This window comes from Ananas comosus, linkage group 22, assembly GCF_001540865.1.
Source record: "Ananas comosus cultivar F153 linkage group 22, ASM154086v1, whole genome shotgun sequence".
In the NCBI taxonomy this organism is placed as follows: Eukaryota; Viridiplantae; Streptophyta; class Magnoliopsida; order Poales; family Bromeliaceae; genus Ananas; species Ananas comosus.
In genome coordinates this window covers 9,919,887-9,938,314 of record NC_033642.1, presented here as the reverse complement: position 1 = coordinate 9,938,314, position 18,428 = coordinate 9,919,887, and the positions used below count along the sequence as shown (strand labels likewise).

At 37.7% G+C, this 18,428-nt stretch overlaps 3 protein-coding genes across 11 annotated transcripts; 2 read left to right on the top strand and 1 right to left on the bottom strand.

Moving 5' to 3' along the window:
- On the top strand, nt 100–5,830 carry LOC109727278 (carboxyl-terminal-processing peptidase 2, chloroplastic). 2 transcript variants are annotated; one of them, XM_020257334.1, is made up of 13 exons: nt 100–353; nt 1,290–1,629; nt 1,753–1,902; nt 2,441–2,523; nt 2,657–2,865; nt 3,671–3,739; nt 3,857–3,975; nt 4,145–4,220; nt 4,301–4,342; nt 4,576–4,684; nt 4,770–4,867; nt 4,962–5,055; nt 5,440–5,830. In XM_020257334.1, exons 1-13 carry the CDS (start codon nt 231–233, stop codon nt 5,566–5,568), a joined length of 1,641 nt encoding a protein of 546 aa, XP_020112923.1. In that variant the 5' UTR covers nt 100–230; the 3' UTR covers nt 5,569–5,830. The 2 variants fall into 2 exon arrangements, with proteins under 2 accessions (XP_020112923.1, XP_020112924.1); XM_020257335.1 differs by lacking the exon at nt 100–353 and having other exon boundaries at nt 1,288–1,404; nt 1,475–1,629.
- LOC109727715 lies at nt 6,057–8,450 on the bottom strand. The gene is made up of 2 exons (XM_020257895.1): nt 7,974–8,450; nt 6,057–6,873 (listed from the first exon to the last, which is right to left on the bottom strand). The coding sequence occupies exons 1-2, from the start codon at nt 8,331–8,333 to the stop codon at nt 6,340–6,342; spliced, it is 894 nt and encodes a 297-aa protein (XP_020113484.1). The 5' UTR covers nt 8,334–8,450; the 3' UTR covers nt 6,057–6,339.
- On the top strand, nt 9,496–17,651 carry LOC109727192. 8 transcript variants are annotated; one of them, XM_020257175.1, is made up of 18 exons: nt 9,496–9,769; nt 10,339–10,456; nt 11,052–11,201; nt 11,394–11,510; nt 11,579–11,663; nt 12,097–12,205; nt 12,320–12,387; nt 12,513–12,638; nt 13,095–13,146; nt 13,264–13,831; nt 14,293–14,499; nt 14,591–14,651; nt 14,886–14,999; nt 15,280–15,393; nt 15,477–15,566; nt 15,983–16,058; nt 16,454–16,589; nt 17,395–17,639. In XM_020257175.1, the coding sequence occupies exons 2-16, from the start codon at nt 10,362–10,364 to the stop codon at nt 16,007–16,009; spliced, it is 1,983 nt and encodes a 660-aa protein (XP_020112764.1). In that variant the 5' UTR covers nt 9,496–9,769; nt 10,339–10,361; the 3' UTR covers nt 16,010–16,058; nt 16,454–16,589; nt 17,395–17,639. The 8 variants fall into 8 exon arrangements, with proteins under 8 accessions (XP_020112764.1, XP_020112765.1, XP_020112759.1 ...); XM_020257176.1 differs by having other exon boundaries at nt 13,095–13,404; nt 13,531–13,831; XM_020257170.1 differs by having other exon boundaries at nt 13,095–13,831.

Here is an 18,428-nt window from a genome sequence, read left to right as displayed (position 1 = left end):
TTTAAATCTCCACCACCCATTCACTTTTAGCTTTTTTGGTTCACAGATGTCGTGGTGAACCGGAGACAACTGAATAGAATGCAAGCATTTCGACTCTACTACGCAACACTATCCGGTGGGAAAAAAGAACGAGCTACTACACAACACTATCCGGTGGGAAAAAAGAACGAGAGTTCGCCGTGCGTTTTCAAATCCCTCTCCTCCATTCTCGTTGCCCTTCGAAGGTGGTGATGGGGATTGAGATCGCTGCTGCTTCCCCACGTCCTCTCCCACTCGTCGTTATCTCCTCCTCCGCAAACCCTAATCCACCCCATCGTTCCCTCCTCCATCGGAGTCCGTGGAACAATGCTCAGGTATCTATCGCATCCTTTTGCATTTTTGATCCCTCCGATTTCTTATCAATCGCTTCTATATTGACGGATCGAAGGTTTTTATGTGAAATTGGGATAAGAAATTACGAAAGGTGTTATTATTTCGTGCTCCTTGATTGTTAGTTTGCTTGGAATTCTCCTAATCAGTGGTTTGAATTCGTGCTCCTTGATTATTAGTTTGCTCGGAATTCTCCTAATCAGTGGTTTGAATGGAATTGCAAATCATACATTATTGAAATAGTTGTTTGGAAATCAAGTCTAATGTGATTTGAGGTGATTTCTGATGATTTGAAATGATGCCACCCAACTTACTGTGAGTAATTACTAGTTAGTTACATTCACAAGTGCTTCCAACTATTATTTATCTAAAGAGTAGATTTATGGTGATCAGAAATTACGAACGGTGCTTTTAATTCGTCCTCCTTGATTATTAGTTTGCTAGGAATTCTCCTAGTCAGTTATTTAAATGGAATTGCAAATCATATATTATTGAATAAGGTGCTTGGAAAGCAAGTCTAATGTGCTCTGAGGTTATTTCTGTTGATTTGAAATGATTTCACCTAACTTACTGTGAGTAATTACTAATTAGTTACATTCACAAATGCTTCAGATTATCATTTATGTAAAAAGTAGGGTCCTTCTTGTTTCCATTACTTTTTTATTATACCTTGTAAGTTTGTTTGTTGCAGATTAATTGTCTTCTTAATTGCTTAGCATCATATCGTTTTAGTATTAGATGCTGTAGACACATTACCTAGAAGATAGCGCAGGAAGGAATTCGAGTTCTTTGTCTATGCCTGTAAATCCTCCAGTAAATGGAATAGATTTACCTTTTATGTATAGAATATGTTTTCTCGATATGTTACTGCTTCTTTTATCTGCTATATAACGGCTCTCCAAAATCTGTGGATATGCTAGGTCTGCAGCATTGTAGCTGGCGATCTCAATTCTCCTTCGAGGTTTCTTATTTTCAAGGTTACCCGAAGATCAACAACTTACAGGATAATCAACCATGCTGACGACGGTTTATCATGTACATCCTTTTTTCAGACATTGTGGATGCCAAAGAGAATATATTCTCATTATATTGCACCACTGATTAGGTTTTGCACTAATTTGAGTTATGAAACTAAGAACCACAAAATAAGCTATTGGCAAGAGACATTCAAGCATAATATATCTGTCCGTTTGGTTCGTCTGATCTTTGGCATGATGTTTGTGATGGCCGTGTCTGTAAGCGTCAACAAGGCACCCTCATGTAAGTATACTTTGGTTTATTACAACATCTTAATATCTTTATGCAACGAATTTTTTTATAAATTTTACTTCACTACATTGGTGAATAAACTCATTATTTGTGGATTACCAAAAAAATCAACAGGGGCACTTACAGATGAAAATCTGCTTTTCTTGGAGGCATGGAGGACGGTTGATCGTGCGTACTATGATAAAACGTTCAATGGGCAAAGCTGGTTTAGATATCGGGAAACTGCACTCCGAAATGAACCAATGAATACACGGGAAGAAACATGTATAATTCATCATTGCTTTTGTTTAACGATTTGAATTATATGCTAACGACATTGTCTAACCACACAATGTACATGAGTTGATGAAGTTGGATGCATCTTGGCTTATATTCTTTTCTGTTTATAGCCTATCATTTTGCTGTGACATCTCGACCTTAACTGCATCCTATGCATTACTTTGTACAATACAACCATATCTAGGTTTCTTAAGCTTTTTGTAAAGAAAAAAAGTGAATAAAAACTAAAAAAATTCCTGCAATGCTTTTCCATAGTAACTTAAGTTGAGAGAATACATTACTTTCATATGAAGATGTGGCTTCTAACTGTTGAGCATATCAACTGTTCTTTGGATTGCAACATGCTTAAGGATGTTTTTACCGTTAGTCTAGACAAATTTTTTTGGCGGCATTTCTTGATTAACTCATGAGCTATGTATGAGATATTGAAGCAAACAAGCTTTTCAATGTCGTTGAATCCTCCACATTAAAAAGCAATTGCAAATTATATAGGCTTTGCTAACTTGTTGCAATTTTCTTTCAGATGCGGCTATAAAGAAAATGCTTTCAACGTTAGATGATCCTTTTACTCGGTTTTTGGAACCTGAGAAATTCAAGAATTTGCGGGTATGACTCTTATTTCTATTTCTTCTTACACAATGTGATGCTGGAAAAACTTAAATAAACTTTCCAAGTTTGATTTTCATAATGTCTCTTGAAGTACATATTTCAGACATTTCATTATCTTGTTTGAAGGCAGTCTGGCACCCAAGGTGCTCTTACAGGGGTAGGTTTGTCAATCGGCTATCCTACAGCACTTAATGGATCACCAACAGGCCTTGTTGTAATGTCGTCAACCCCTGGCGGACCTGCTGAGAAGGCCGGTATCGTTCCTGGAGACATTATTTTGGCAATTAATGATGTTAGTACAGAAGATATGGATATATATGAGGCAGCTGATCGGTTACAGTAAGAATATTACTTTTGTTTAATATGTCTTACGGTACGTCGTTACTAGCTTAACGAAAAGTGCATAAGAACATTTCTCTATTTGTTTCTTTATTTTTCTTTTCATTATAGTGGTTGAAAGTGTTCTAATTATGGGTTTTGGTGAATCTCTAATAACATTATGATCACACTCTTCACAAATCCAGTCTCATTTGCATAATTAAGTTGCTTAAACTTGCAATTTTGGTTGTACATCTCTTCTTTAAGCTTACTAGCAGTCTAGCAGACTTCAAAATTATTTGACTCCTGGACCTTTCTGAGCTATGTTTGTTTCATTGGATTAGATATATACATGTGCTGTCCATCATTATAGATTCTTTTGATAACTCATGATGTAGCTTATAAGCAATGAGAAAAGGGGGAAAAATTTTCCATGTCTTCATTCTCTTTAAACTGTTTTCTTGGAGATACTATTGAATTGGTGCATCTCTCTCTTCTCTCTCTCTCCGTCTTTCCTTGGGCAGTAGTCTTCCTTATTCCTTGCCAACCAGGCTGCTTTTAGAACAAAGGAAGACGGGTGAACTATTACCTTTGAATTATCATTAAAGTTAAAAAGAGTTTATAACTATACTGTTTCTTTCAAAGAGAGTTATAAAGAGTAATAAGACTGCATTTGTTAAAAACTTTCTAACAGCTGCTGCTTCTTTTCTTTTTTCTTCTTCTTTTTGCTTGATTCTACTTGTTATTTCTTATTCTTCATAACACAAGAAAGCTGAGTTTTACTTTGTCTGATAGTTCTGTGGGCTTTTAAATAAATTCTTTTTAGAGGTCCTGAAGGAAGCTCGGTGGATTTGGCTGTTCGCAGTGGATCTGAGATAAGGCACCTAGTTCTGAAGTAAGTGATCAAGAACCTCCTTTCTAGTCTATCTTTGTGATTCTCGTGACAAATCTTTTCCAGTTTGTCTATGTGATTCATGTGATGGATCTTCTTTCAATATAAATCTGATGTTAGGAGAGAGAAAGTCACCCTAAACCCTGTAAAGTCAAGACTATGTGAGATCCCAGACTCAGGAAGGGATAGTGCAAGGATTGGCTACATCAAATTAACATCATTTAACCAAAATGCCTCAGGTTTGTATCCCCAGTTACTATTACTTCATATAACCTGCCTTAATTTCGTGTGGGGTGAAGGGTTCCTTTCTTTACTTATTTCTTTTTTATGGTTGGAGCATTGACAGAATGAACCCTTATCAATCATTGTTCTTTTGATGAATAGTCTATGTCTTCCTCCCTCTTGCAGGTGCTGTTAAGGAAGCGATTGAGACACTAAGAAAAAACAATGTAAAATCCTTTGTGCTGGATCTTCGGAATAACAGGTAATAATTTTGCTAGGAGCCGCATATCTCGTTTACACTTCATCACTGACAACTCTGGCCACAAATATCATGTGATGCAGCGGTGGACTCTTTCCAGAAGGAATTGAAATCGCAAAAATGTGGTAAACTTCTTCACAAACACATACTAACATGTGAAGTTCATGCTCCGACTAAATCTTGGTTAGCATTTATGACTTGTATCAAATAGTGGAGGAGATTAGTATGAGCAACGAACATGTTAAGTTGTTTTCTATCAAGCTACTCATTTTATTATCGAGCTGTAGCCAAATGATGTATCAAGCAAGTTACATCTTTAAAAAAAAAAAAATCTTTCCGTGTTTCTTTTGCTGATTAGGTTAGAGAAAGGTGTAATTGTTTATATATGCGATAGCCGTGGGGTTCGTGATATTTATGAGGCAGATGGAGTAAATACAGTTGCAGCATCTGAACCTTTAGTTGTGCTGGTATGATCCATTTTCTTCATTTACACTTGGACCTTCTAAAACTTCAGATGAGTGATATGCTACCTACTATTTCCAAATTTATTAGGTTAACCGAGGAACTGCAAGCGCAAGTGAGATACTTGCTGGAGCACTAAAGGACAACAAAAGAGCAGTGATTTATGGGGAGCCAACATTTGGAAAAGGGTTTTATGGCTTCTCAATTTACTCCTTTTCCCGAAATATGGTGCTCCAATCTCTTATAACCGCCATCTTTAACTCGCATTATCTTCATTTGCAGGAAGATTCAATCTGTTTTTGAGCTCTCTGATGGCTCTGGCTTAACTGTCACCGTGGCTCGCTATGAAACACCTGCTCATACTGATATCGACAAGGTCGGCAATGTTCTACTGATGCATAAATTTTCACCTAACAAGAGATGTAGATAGTGTTAGTCTTAGGTTCACATCAAGCATCATAGTTCAAGCCATTCTTCACTTAGAAAACAATTTTAAGAAGTGGCAAGCATATAGTAAACTAGTTTTATCATATCTGTGTATGTAAATAACTTCTAGGTTTGTATACGATATTTGTCCAGTAAAATGATAAATACTAATTTCTTATGAACCTTCAGTTCTCAAAATCATTATTGATGTCACTAGTCATATTATCACATTAGGCCAAGCCCTACATCTAGGCAAAGTATAGTATCTTAGTTACATTGTATAATTTGGGATCGAAAAATGTATTAATTTTTCTTTATGGTAAACCTTGACTAGGTTGGCATAATACCGGATCATGCACTTCCGACAACATTTCCGATGGACGAAGATGGATTCTGTAGCTGCCTTAAGGATCCTGCCTCTCCTTGCAATCTCAATGGTGGCCTGCTATTTTCAAGATCATAACCCCTCTCTTTTCCTCTCCCAGTCAAGTTATTTTGTGGATTCAGAATTGCTTTTGCTGTTCTTCAATTTTTTCCCAAAATGTTTCTCTATTTTATTGTAATTAATTAGTTACGTTGAGATGCCTATAGAATTTGCCTGCATCTAATTTCTGGAAGCTTGTTGTGTTGTCTGTATGATGAAGTCTGATTGGGCTGTTGACTAATTTTGTAAGCACACGCGAATATTAATTTCGTGATTCGATTATGATTTATAGGTTGGCAAACACTCTGGTCGAGTGCTCTGCTTGAGTTTTCGATCTTACCAAATAAGCGGATGAAAAAACTCTAGTTCATATTTGACATTTGAATCTGGCGAATTGTTCCGCCATTCAGCATTTAATTAAGTGGATTTAAACTCTATATTTCATCCTTTCAATGGGTCAAAACCTGTTGGTCTTTTTAACGCTCTATCCGTGGGTAAAATCTATGCAAAAAGAAACTCAAAAATCATGGGAGAAAAAAATAAATTAACAAATGATTCCCTGGTATACACACCCATTACCGGTGGAGGTTCCAATTATTCAAAAGAATCAAAACACACCACCGCCCACCTTTTCTCCTCCTCCAAAGACATAATTTAATTTCATAGTCTTACATATGAATCTGCTTTATCTATCAACAATAATAATCTATCACCACCCTCCCTCCAAAATAATGCTAAACTGCCCACAAAATAATTAAAATATATACCATTTTGATATACTCCAAGAAACCGTCTATGGTTTTCTCTCTGTCACAATATTCTAGTCCATGAACCCAAGAACGGGAAAACTGCAATCAGCAGCCTCAGCAGCAATGGCGCATCCCTGTATCTCCCCTTGGTAGACAACTTATTCACTGGCTCCTCCGATAACCCCGAACCATTTATAGTACGCGATTGCGTTCTCACAGGACCATTATTAAGGTTCCCTTGCCTGTCCAACTCATCCCACCCTCCAAAACTTGGTTTAGATGACTTACTCCCCTCACTGCCATTGTCTGCAGAGACCCACGAATGATAACTGGGTTTTCCATTGTTCTCGCCGCTGCTTACATCTTGCCGTTGCCTCCTGAAGAAGTCATCAGTAGGCCTTGCAAACGGCTTCTTCTTGGTCTTGGGCTTCGTTCTTGGGCCCTCGCGGTTCTTTCCCCATATTTTCTCGATTGCTAGAGAGACTGCCGATTGGCCGAGCGGAAGTGCTAAGGCCATAAGGAAAGCCTTTGGACCGGTCGCTAGAAGCATCGATGCGATGATGGCAGGTAGCAAGTAGCCATATGCCTTGAATACCTGATGAAGAGAAACATCACGTTGTACTGAAAAGAGTAAATAGATGTAATATGATGGAAATACAATCTGAGTTTGGTTGATTGAATGGATATCTGAAGCACATTGAAATCAAACAACTAGCAACGCATGAGCTTTAGTAAAATGCACTATTGATTGAATACTATGTATAAAGCTGAGCTTCCAATGACGCAGTTATCAGAGATGATGTATTTGCATGACATCTAATTAGGATTGGATGTAAAACATGTTTTGTTGTGTTTGCCTTAGGTTAAGTCAGGATTTAACCGTTGAATAAATATGACTTATGTAATGTGGTACTCAAACTTAATTTTCACCAAATCAAGTCCTGGAAGTATTATCCTCTCCTTGACGCCAACCATAAGCAGCATCCACCAAAAACAACATGAACTCCGCTCTGTCGTAACATCAATTATTGCCGCATAAAGATCGTTGACTTATAGTCACATCACAATTTCCAGCCGAAAGGATATTGCATGAGAAATTTTGCTGCATCTAGTATTTTCCACAACAGTAAAAGTCTCAGATTGAATCCATGCTTTTTAACCTCATTTTCATATTGTTCAAAGTGGAAATTGATACATCCCAAAGGTAATATGTAACTCAAACAGAGTAAACTGAAACCTTCCTGAAAAATGGTTATAATTTGGAATTCCTACTTCAGCAGAGATCATAAAACTGTACAATAGGATATAACTAATTATACTTCGTATACTAATTTTTCTCATCCCACATACTTTAGAATTTTTTTTGTTAGTATAAAGCCTCTTCTGATTAATTTACTGAGTATGCATATCTAATACAGAAAAAAGGACTTCAATTACTATTTAATATACATATGTAGCTATGAACTAATTTTCATCTCATTGGGCACCAAATTTTTGTTTTGCTTTTTCACACTGAAAGTAAACTCTCCTCAATCCCATATCTCCTACAAAAATACCAAATTACTAGTGATTGTGATCATAATAATATTGACAAAAACAAGCTTCCCCCCACCCATTTCCATTTCATACCTCGCATAAATCACTAATCAAACGCAATAGATAGTAGAAACTAAGAAATCAGAGTAAAGGTCCCACCTTAAAGATCCAAATCTTATCCCAAAACCCCTCATCGGGATCGAAATCGAAGTCGAAGTCCTCGTCCAGCTCTTCAGAGGACTCATCCGACCACCACCTCCTCTTCTCCTTCCCCCAAGAGTCCCCGACCTCGTCGCGCCCATCGGAGGGGCCTCGGCGTCCGAACCTCCCGGCTCGGACGGACTCGGCGTTGGAGCCCCACGACGGAGCGCCGGCGCGTCGGCATGGACATCGGAAGCGGCGAGGTCGAGCGACCGGGGCCGGGGATGGGACGCCGAAGCCAAGATTAGGGTTAGGGTTTCTCACAGGAGGGGGAGGAGTTGAGGATGAGGGGAAAGAGAGGAGATTGGGAGGATTCATAGCATCCTTTAGAATTCGGGGAGAGAGAGAGTGCAGTGTAGCGGGGAGTGGCGAAGTAGCGCGGCGAGAGTATTCATTTTTGTGTCGTGTACTTGGGATAACGTTTTTTTTTTTTTTTTTCTTTGGGAGAAAAATGCATGGAGCTCCCTGAACTCTAGTTAATTGTAAAAGAGGCCGTACAACTTTATCCTGTTCGTGGCTTCATGCTGATATTTTGTTTTTTGGGGCAAATTTCAGATTTTTCTTTGTTATTTTGGTGGTTCTAATTAATTCAGATGAAAAAATACTTTTAATTTTTATAATATAATTATCTTTTTAGATTAATAAAGAAAAATTATTTTTCTCCAATAAATTGTGCTTAATATTAGCTTGGTCTAACTATTAAGAATATATATATCTTTTATCTTGATTTTAAACTTTATGTTAAAATTTATCATATCTTAAATGCCAACTAACTAATAATATTATATTATAAAAATAGTGTCAAATGTTCTTCGTCAATATATACCAGCACAAACCTTTTTCAAAAACATAAAAAAAAAATGATAAATGGAAAAATTTAAAGAACAACAGAGTATCGTAATTAACTTCTCCACCTCTTCTACGGTCTCTCCTCCAACGTCTAGAACCAAAGACCGAACACTTCTAGAAGCCCCGTAACCCAAAAATCACACTAAAAAATTGATTGAACCGAGTGCATTAATACTATTAATATATATTTCCATAGATGTTTTTGATTAAATTAATTTTTTGAATAATATGGTATCACATTTAATTCTAATTTGTTTTTTCATTTTATGAGTTGTCCTTTATTTTGATTATGCATGTGAGTCAAAATATTGGTATCCGAATTCGTATTAAACTGATATTTTGATAACACAAGTACATCATGCACCGTCTAAGCTTTATAACCAAACAGCACGGACGGTGCTGATAGGCATGCGAGCAAGAATGGACGGTTATTGATGTACGGCTCACGATTGCCAAAATGCACCAGGTGCAGGGAATAAACCCCGCATCGTAGCACGTGCGAAGCCGCACGTGCCGTTCGGACATCCGAGGTGACGTCACCCGGTCTGCCCCGCTCGGCCCAACCGCCTCATTCGGACCGGTCTGGTCCAAATCTGGCATCTATAAATAGCGACCGAACCGGATTAGGTTCTCTCTCTGCTTCATTTTGATCCCCACCGTCGCATTTCGTAGGAGGCCGGAGGAAGCGCCGCTACCGCCGAACACGCCCCCCTTCCCCGCTCTCGAAAACGCTCGACGATCCCATCGCCCACGAAATCAGAAACCCTAGATGAATCATCGGCGCCCAATTACCTCCTAAATCCGCTTCAATTCCCCTCTCGGATCGCGATGATCGCCTGAATCGTACGGATTCGGCCCTCGTCGCCGCAGATCCGTGCCTACGATCCATTTCTCGTCCAATTCAGGTGATTTATCTGTGTTCTCGTCCTTGTCCGATCGTTCGTCGTCTGATTCTCGTCGTTTGTTGCGATTTTGATCGAGTTCTTCGTTTATTTTGGGTTAGTTCGATGCGTAGAGATTGGTTTTTGGGTTTTCTTATGCGGAGAGTTGGATATGGATTTGATTTAATGGATAGTTCAATGTTGGTGTCTGCTTACGTATTCTATACGGGTAGATTGATGTAGACGGATATGTTTGTTATCTTAGCTTATAGGTTTTGTAGAAACGCTGAAAACTGGGATTTTTTTTATGACAAGGAGGATGCTTTAAGAAACAGAAGAGCAGATCTCTAAGGAAAGGACATTATCATCATACTTTTTTGGATCGTAAGAGTGCTAGCTATAACATGACGAAAGGGTCAAGTCCTTCAAATTTATATTTTTCCTCTTCAAATGTTGCCTTTCTACTGAATTTTCGTGCATCCATTTGCCACAAATATAAAATAAAATAAAAAAGGCAGCACCGACCTTCTGGCAGTGGATGTGTACTCAATTCCCTCGCATTCTGATTTAGTGAGCAAAATGGATATTTTCAGGAGCAGCATGTTAATCTTATGAGATGACTCAGCGGTGGCTGGATGATGGAAAGTTCCCAGCATCTGATCCGCCATCTTGTTTTAATCCTACTTCATCATATTCAACCGTGAGACGCAGGTAAGAAAGTTGGTTTCCTCACGACATTGAGCAATATCTATTATGTGGCTGTGATAAGTATTGGGGTGGTTTATGTTTCTAATATACATTATTTTGTGCTGGCTAAATGTGATGTAAATGTTCTTTATCCTCCTTGCAATGATGCGTGATTATAATTTATAATCAAAGAGATGGTTTGACAGAAACATTAGTCTAATCTCTCCAAAGTAAGTTGATAAAAATAAAATGGAGGAGGAAAACATGCAAGGCAAATTGCTTCACTGCTTCCTAATACTTCAATATGGCATTTAAGATGTATCAGATACATGTCCTTATGTACTTTACAAGATTTTCTGCATCTTTACTAGCTAGCAATCATTGTTCCTGAAACATTTGCTACTTGTTCGTTCCATTTTTGATGGCGACGTACATTTGTAATATGCTGTGGTCCGGTTTAACTTTAATTTAATGTCTTTCTAGTATTCACTTGCTATGATGAGATTCTTTTCAATCTCATTTATGTAAACAATTGCCTGGTGATATTTAGTATATGTAGACAAATCTTCTTCAATCATTTTAATTACTAATTGGAATGGCCCTTTGCTTCTCATGATAGAAATGTCTTTCAGTTGCTAGTTCAGAGGGAAATTTCCCCTCGGACAAAACGATGTAGGAAAAACCTTTGGGGTGAAGTTTCAACTTATGAACCTGACAATTGTTGGTCAAGATGTGAAATGACAGATGCAAAATATGCTCTTTCTTCTTGGTAAGGGACCTTTCTATGCTAACTACAGTAATGTTGATTTTGATTTTCAGAACTTTATTGCACCAAATTTGCTCTATAAGAATGAGCTATTTATTCTTATATATTTTCTTCAACACCAGTTTAATCAGATCTTATGAGTGGGAATTGATCTCTGCTAGCAACTGTTGATTCTTTCATTTATTATGTTCTCAGGGTAGAATCAGAATCGTTGCGTCACTTGTCAGCCAAATACTGTTCCCTTCGACCACCTCCTAGGTCCACAATTGCGGCAGCATTTAGTCCTGATGGAACTACACTTGCCTCGACACAGTAAGCTCATTGTCCTGCTCCAGCTTTAGCTCTTAGTTAATTGTTAGACTAACTGAATATTATATCAGTGGTGATCACACTGTGAAGATAATTCATTGCCAAACTGGAAACTGTCTTAAGGTGTTGAGTGGCCATCGGCGCACTCCTTGGGTGGTATGTATGCATTTATATGTGTTTGTGTTTTTTGATTAATGCCTTTCTTCCCTTGTAATATATTGAGATATCAAATTACGAGAAACTCCCATTTTTTGGTTTTTTTTTTTCCTTTTATATAAGAAATAGTTGTCATTAATTGCTTTGAACATTGGTATAAGTGGGTTGGTTTCTCCTTTCCCATGGTTCACATGAATATTATATCCTATAGCAATAGTATTTAAAGATAATGCATTGTACTCCAACTTGGTTTATTAGAGGATTCGGTTTTTGTTATGTTCATGTGGGGATGCTGGAAGAATATTGATTACACATTTTTATCATTTCTGTTTCTTGTTTCATGTCATTTTCTATCGAAATCACACTTATCTAATTCGAATGTTGGTATGGCTTTCCGATTTCATTACTTGTCACACTTTTTGATCGTTTGCAGGTCAGGTTCCACCCTTTATTCTCAGAAATACTAGCTAGTGGTAGCTTAGATCATGAAGTTCGTCTGTGGGATGCACGTACTGCAGTTTGTATAGGATCTCACACTTTCTGTAATGTTCCTTGCAGAGTATATAATTTGAAGTATATTTCTCCGTAGATTTAAATAACATTACATGTTAATTTGATTGATGTAAAGGGAATCCAATATGTGTTACTACTTGCAGATCGCCCCATTGCCTCTATTGCTTTTCATGCACAAGGAGAACTTCTTGCTGTAGCTTCAGGTCATAAGGTGAGTTATTCATGGCATAGGCATAGAGTGGAAAACCTTATGTCCATTACCTGCATTTGCTTTATTCATAATATTATTACGACTTGATTCTGATGTTGAAACTCTACTTGAAAATTATGTGGTAGCTGTACATATGGAACTACAACAGGAGAGGGGAGGATTCTTCCCCGGTAATGGTACTTAAAACTCGCCGTTCACTAAGGGCTGTGCATTTTCATCCCCATGCTGCTCCGTTCCTGTTAACAGCCGAGGTAGTTTTTTTTTTTTGGTGTAATTTCTTTAGTAGTTATTTGGGCCAAATAGATTTACCATACTGAACCGAGTTCGGCTTTATTAGTTATTCGGTTTGGTTTGGTGTTTTGCAAATAGATATCCTCCAAATAAACTGAATTTATAATAGTTCGATCAATATAGCCTGTTAAATGATGATCAAACTGTTACAGTACTTAACATCTCGTACCATTAGATCAAAGATTTAATGCATGAGATTAATTATACTTATGTTAGTCGTATAATTGTTTGACACATGTTACACTCAATGGAGTGTTCACTCCAAACTGGATAAATGGTTCTGTTTGGTTCATCTCCATGCACTTTGATTTAGTTCGGTTTAGAGACAAAGCCCTTAAAGGCTTAAACCGAACCAAATGACCTATACATACGCTTATTTGTGGGCAACTTTCTTGTTTAACAGCTTCATTTTGCAGGTTAATGATATTGATTTGGCAGATTCACCTTTGACGGTTGCAACATCTACTGGTTATTCACACTATCCTCCTCCTGCTATATTTTTAGCAAACGTTAATGGCAGTCTCGAGCAACATCTAGAGGCTAAAGTGCCTCTTATACATTCTCCTTGCATCTTCTGGCCAGCAGTTGGTAAGGATGATGGGAGAACTCAGCCCAATTCAGATGGGCTCAATCAGGACAACCACTCAGCAACCTCAATGGATATTTCTCCAGAAGAACCTTCTGGCTCTAACACTGTAGCAGAAATGCATCTGAGAAATGTAGAAAGTACGCATCTTCACCAACTTTTGCCCTTCAATGATCCATCCTGGTGGGACCCACCCTTTTCGCAGGGTTGGTTAATGGTTCAAACTAACACTGGATCTGATTCTCGTACTGTTGAACCTCTGACAGCTTCCTCTTCGATGGCTACTGCTATGGGCAACTACAGGGCTCGTGCACACTTAGTTTCAAGTGCTGTCTTGGGTTCTAGAGAAGGTGCCTTGTTTTTCGGTGCCCAAAATAATGAAGCTGAGGTTCATCCTAGTGCCCGTGGTATCGGATCTGAACTTCCCTCATCATTGGCAACAGCAGGAACTGCTGAATTACCTTGTACAGTAAAGCTTAGAATATGGCCACATGATATACGTGATCCATGTGCTCTTTTAGATCCAGAGAGATGCCTTTTGACTATATCACATGCCGTGCTTTGCAGGTGCAAGTCACATACCTTATTCATCAGTCTATATCTCTTTTTCATATAGATGTAACATCTAGGGGGGAAAGCTCATGATCTATTACACATCCAGTTATGAATATATTTTTAACGGTCTTTACTCTTTACATATATGCCCCTGCAAAATCATCCATGAACTTGTATAACCCTATAAGATTTGAATTTCACATATGCCTCTTTAAACTATATTTTCTTTCATCAATATTTTTATCTTAATTGAGGAGTCATTTAATTCACTAGTGTCAGTTTTGTATTACAAAAAGTTTTTTTAAGGGTTTTTTTTTGTAAATTGATGGGTGTACATATAAAAAATTAAGATTTTCAAGCATGTATTATAAAATCAAAATATTGCAGGACTATATATCTGAAGAGATAATTTTGCAGTGACAGGCAAATATTTTACATTTAATTTGGTTTGTATGTGCAAATGATAATGGCAGTGAAATGGGTGCTCATTTTTCTCCGTGTGGGCGGTTTTTGGTAGCCTGTGTTGCCTGTTTGCTGCCTCACATGGAAGTTGATCCGGGTATCCAATCATCGCAGATGCAACATGATTCTATAGGGGCTGCAACATCCCCAACCCGCCACCCAGTTTCTTCACACCGGGTGATGTATGAGCTTCGTGTCTATTCCCTTGAAGAAGCAACGTAAGGGCTAACTTCTGATTATATCCATCAAACGATTCTTATAAATCCAGAAGTTGTTTTGCATGATGTCCGAATTGTGTTATTATCGTAGATTTGGAAACATTCTGGCTTCAAGGGCAATCAGAGCTGCTCATTGCTTGACCTCCATTCAGGTTAACCTCTTTTTTAAATGCTCAGATCTTTTAGGCAATATTTTGGTTTTCATTTGAGGATAATTGATTTAGATGGACTAGTTTGACACGTATTTAAGTTGTAGAAGTTCAAGCAACTTATCCTCTCTCGTTTGTTATAATGGACTTGCATGTCAATTTGTGCTTGTTACTTGCTAGAACTTCATCCTAATTTGGCCGCTGCCTCCTTTAATTTCCATTTCCATTCTCTTCCAGTTCTCTCCTACATCAGAACACATTCTGTTAGCATACGGTCGTCGCCATAGTTCACTTCTTAGGAGCATGGTGATCGATGGGGAGACTGCAATACCTATATACACAATCTTAGAGGTACATATGATTTTCCGGTTTCCTTGAAGTTTAACTTTATAGCTTGTTATTATACAGATAATATAACCTATTCTGTAGACATACTTTTTTGACCTTTGAAGTGCGGTTTCTATCGTCTTTGTCCCTTTACTATTGTAATTCATTTTCTTATGGTACATTTCAGCATGCCAATAATAAACTTTCTTCTGTCCGATTGTAATTACTTGAAGTAATTAAGCTGTTAGCTTAGTGTTCTTTTTGCCTTTCTACCGTGATTTGTAATATTCAAAATCGACTCCAGGTGTATAGAGTTTCAGATATGGAGCTTGTAAGAGTTCTTCCCAGTGCTGAAGATGAGGTTAATGTTGCATGCTTTCATCCTCTAGCCGGAGGGGGCCTTGTTTATGGAACAAAGGTGACGCTTTCTTTAACAATAAACCATTATATAAGATCTTTAATATTCTTATAAACTTAGTTTTCTCTCCATTATAAATGCAGGAAGGCAAGCTCAGGATTCTTCAGTACAATCGCCAGCATGATACGAACTGCACAGGGCCAAACTTCTTCTTTGAGGAAAATTTGCTTGAGGCAAGAAATTTAGCTATTGCCTTTGCATTCTTGTTGCACTTTAATATACTTTTTTTTGCTGTTACCGCTATAATGTTCAGTTTTTTTAATGCTGTTGTCTTTGTTTCAACTACGCATACATGAATATCTCATCCCTTCTCTCTCTCTGTCTATCTGTCTGTCTATGTTTACAAGTTACAAGGATATTTTAGATAATTTTTGGCTGTATTTGGCAAATAGAAAATCCTGTTGTTATTTTTTTTTTGGTCTTTTTATTTCTTCTTGATATTTTACGCTAGTATATTTCTAAATTGATTTTGTTATTGTCACTGAAAGTTAGGATGTTATACATAGCATAGTCCGATTTCAGCAGCACTCCAAACTAGCACTATAGTGAGATCAGTATTTGATTTCCCTTTCTTTATCTTGAATTGTAGATCCAGAAGTATGCCTTGGAATGCTGAAAATTGGCATCCGCTATCATTTTATCAATCCATCTACTCTTTCATATTGGTAATTCCGTTTATCCTCTTCCACTTGTTCTTCCTCCCTTTTCACCGGTAAGCATAATTGCACATATGGGCTCCATTTGCACCTCACTCTACAAAAAACTGACTACAGTAATGGTTTATATTATTTATTTTGTATTGGATATCTTCATTTATGGTGCTGTTTTTTTCAGTAAGGTAGTGGGATCTTGAGAGAGGTTTTTCAGAATTGATTTTTTTTTTTTTTTAGTTAGGTATATGATTCAGTTTCTGCAAGTAAATTGTTGAATAATTGTGAATCAAATGAGTTGCTGTTGAATATCCCTTTGTCCTTCTCGGGAGTTGATTCTGCTGTTGTTATTATTCAAAAAGAGAGTCTGCAAAACTTATATGATACCATCTTCATACTTTCCTTTGCAGGCGGATAACTAGTATAGAACGACACTCAAGGCCTACTTTCCTTTGCAGGCTGAGTACAAAAATCTTTGACTTTTCTTCCCAACTAACTCAAAGCTGAAGTTCACTGAATTGTTTATTTCAGTTAATCTATGAAAGGGTAAGTAAAAGTTACATCTAAATTAGAAAGGACTATGGTCCTTTAAGATAGTTTTTAATGCAAATATTAAGCAAGTAGTACATTCAAAAAATCAATCACTCAAAGCACCTTACGTGGGTTCCAGTTTCTGATCACTAAATTGTTAATATTGTGGAGTTCAAGTTTGAAACTCGAACAATAGGATTAAGTAATAGGAAAGCATGCTGAGGTGGACAAATTGATGAAGACAGAAGGGTAGATGGTAAAGAACTTTAAGATACAATCCTATCATTGTGTAGTTCTGACTCGATAGAATTTATAGTAGCACATTAAAAGAACTTGGAAATGTTTGTGTATTTGCTAGTTGAAGCTATCGTGAAACTGATTAGTATGGTAACTGGAATTTTAGTCAAAAAATTGTTATTGCGTGCTTTTCTTTGCATGAATTAATAATATTGTGCACACTATTGCTGTGAGAAACTTTATTAGATCTTTTTTCCTTTCATCTTGGAAATCTCTGTAGCAACTATTTATAGGATCTCAATGCGTAGTGAGACTTTGCTACTCTTTTCTCTGGTATGAGATATTTTCAGCCCATAATTTGTATTCTTTTATGACACATTCATGATGATTCACAGAACTTGATCTGCAAATGTTATCTTTAATATCGGCTTGTGATTTTTGCCCTCCCTCCTTTTGTTCTATTACTGGTGAATGATGAAGATTATCACACAACAATTTTTATTTTTTTATTTTATTTTATTTTATTTTTTTTTTTTGTCGAGGTACATAACAATTGATACTCTTTCTTCTTTTCATTTTTCAGGCTTGAGCTGGTTCCAAAAATACTCGAGGTCTGCCGTCAATGGGAATACAGATGTTTGTGTTATCATTTTTCCACATTGTAACCTGCGAACTGTATCTCCAACTCCCTTTTGTGTCGAATGTACATTGCTAGTTAAGCTCAAGTCTAACCTATTAACTTTCGCAATATGCTTTATGTTTTTTTGCCTTTTTCTGTTTTTCTGTACATTAGCGTCTATATATAACAATTTATTTTTCTTTAAGCAATTTATACAGTTTAATTCTGGTGTATCACAAGGGTAGGGATGAAACGTGGCCCGGCACAGCCCACATTTACCCAGGCCAAAACGGGCCGGAGGCTAGCCCGGCATGGCCCGGCCCCAAAGTTGGGCTGTGCTATGCTGGGCCAAAATTCTTGGACCCTGGCCGAGCACGGCCCTCCGGCCCGAGCTGTACGGAACGGGTCAGGCTTTAGACCGGCCTTTTATTATTTTATTAATTTTATTTAAAAATATTTAAAAATAAAAATAAACATATTATTTTTTGAAAAAAATAATAAGTAAAAAAAATGTAAAATTTTAAAATACATTATAAAAATGTTAAAATTTTCAATTATTTTAAAATTTTAAAATTTTTAAATCAAAAGGCCTTTCCAACGATCAAATTTTTAACTATTGGAAAGGACATTTTAGTCCAAAAAACCCATCTCCCAAGGGTCTGTCATAGCAAACGCTTGGGAGAGCTCCAATGCCAAAGCCCAACTCCCAAAGCATTGGGAGTTGGGCTGGTGCAGGGGGCCTTGGGAGTTGGTACAACCCAACTCCTTGCCCAGGCCCGGATCGGGAGGCACTGGCCACACGGGCCGGGCCGGGGCATCCCCTCAGGCCCGGTACGGTCTAGACCCGTGTCGTGCCGGGCCGAGCTAGGCCACCGGGCCGCTAGAGCAAGGCCTAGCATGATCCGATTTAATTGGCTGGGCCAGCTCAGCTCGAGTGCTACAGTGCTCATGCCATGCCTAGCCCGGCCCACTCACGCCGGGCCGTTTGACACCCCTAC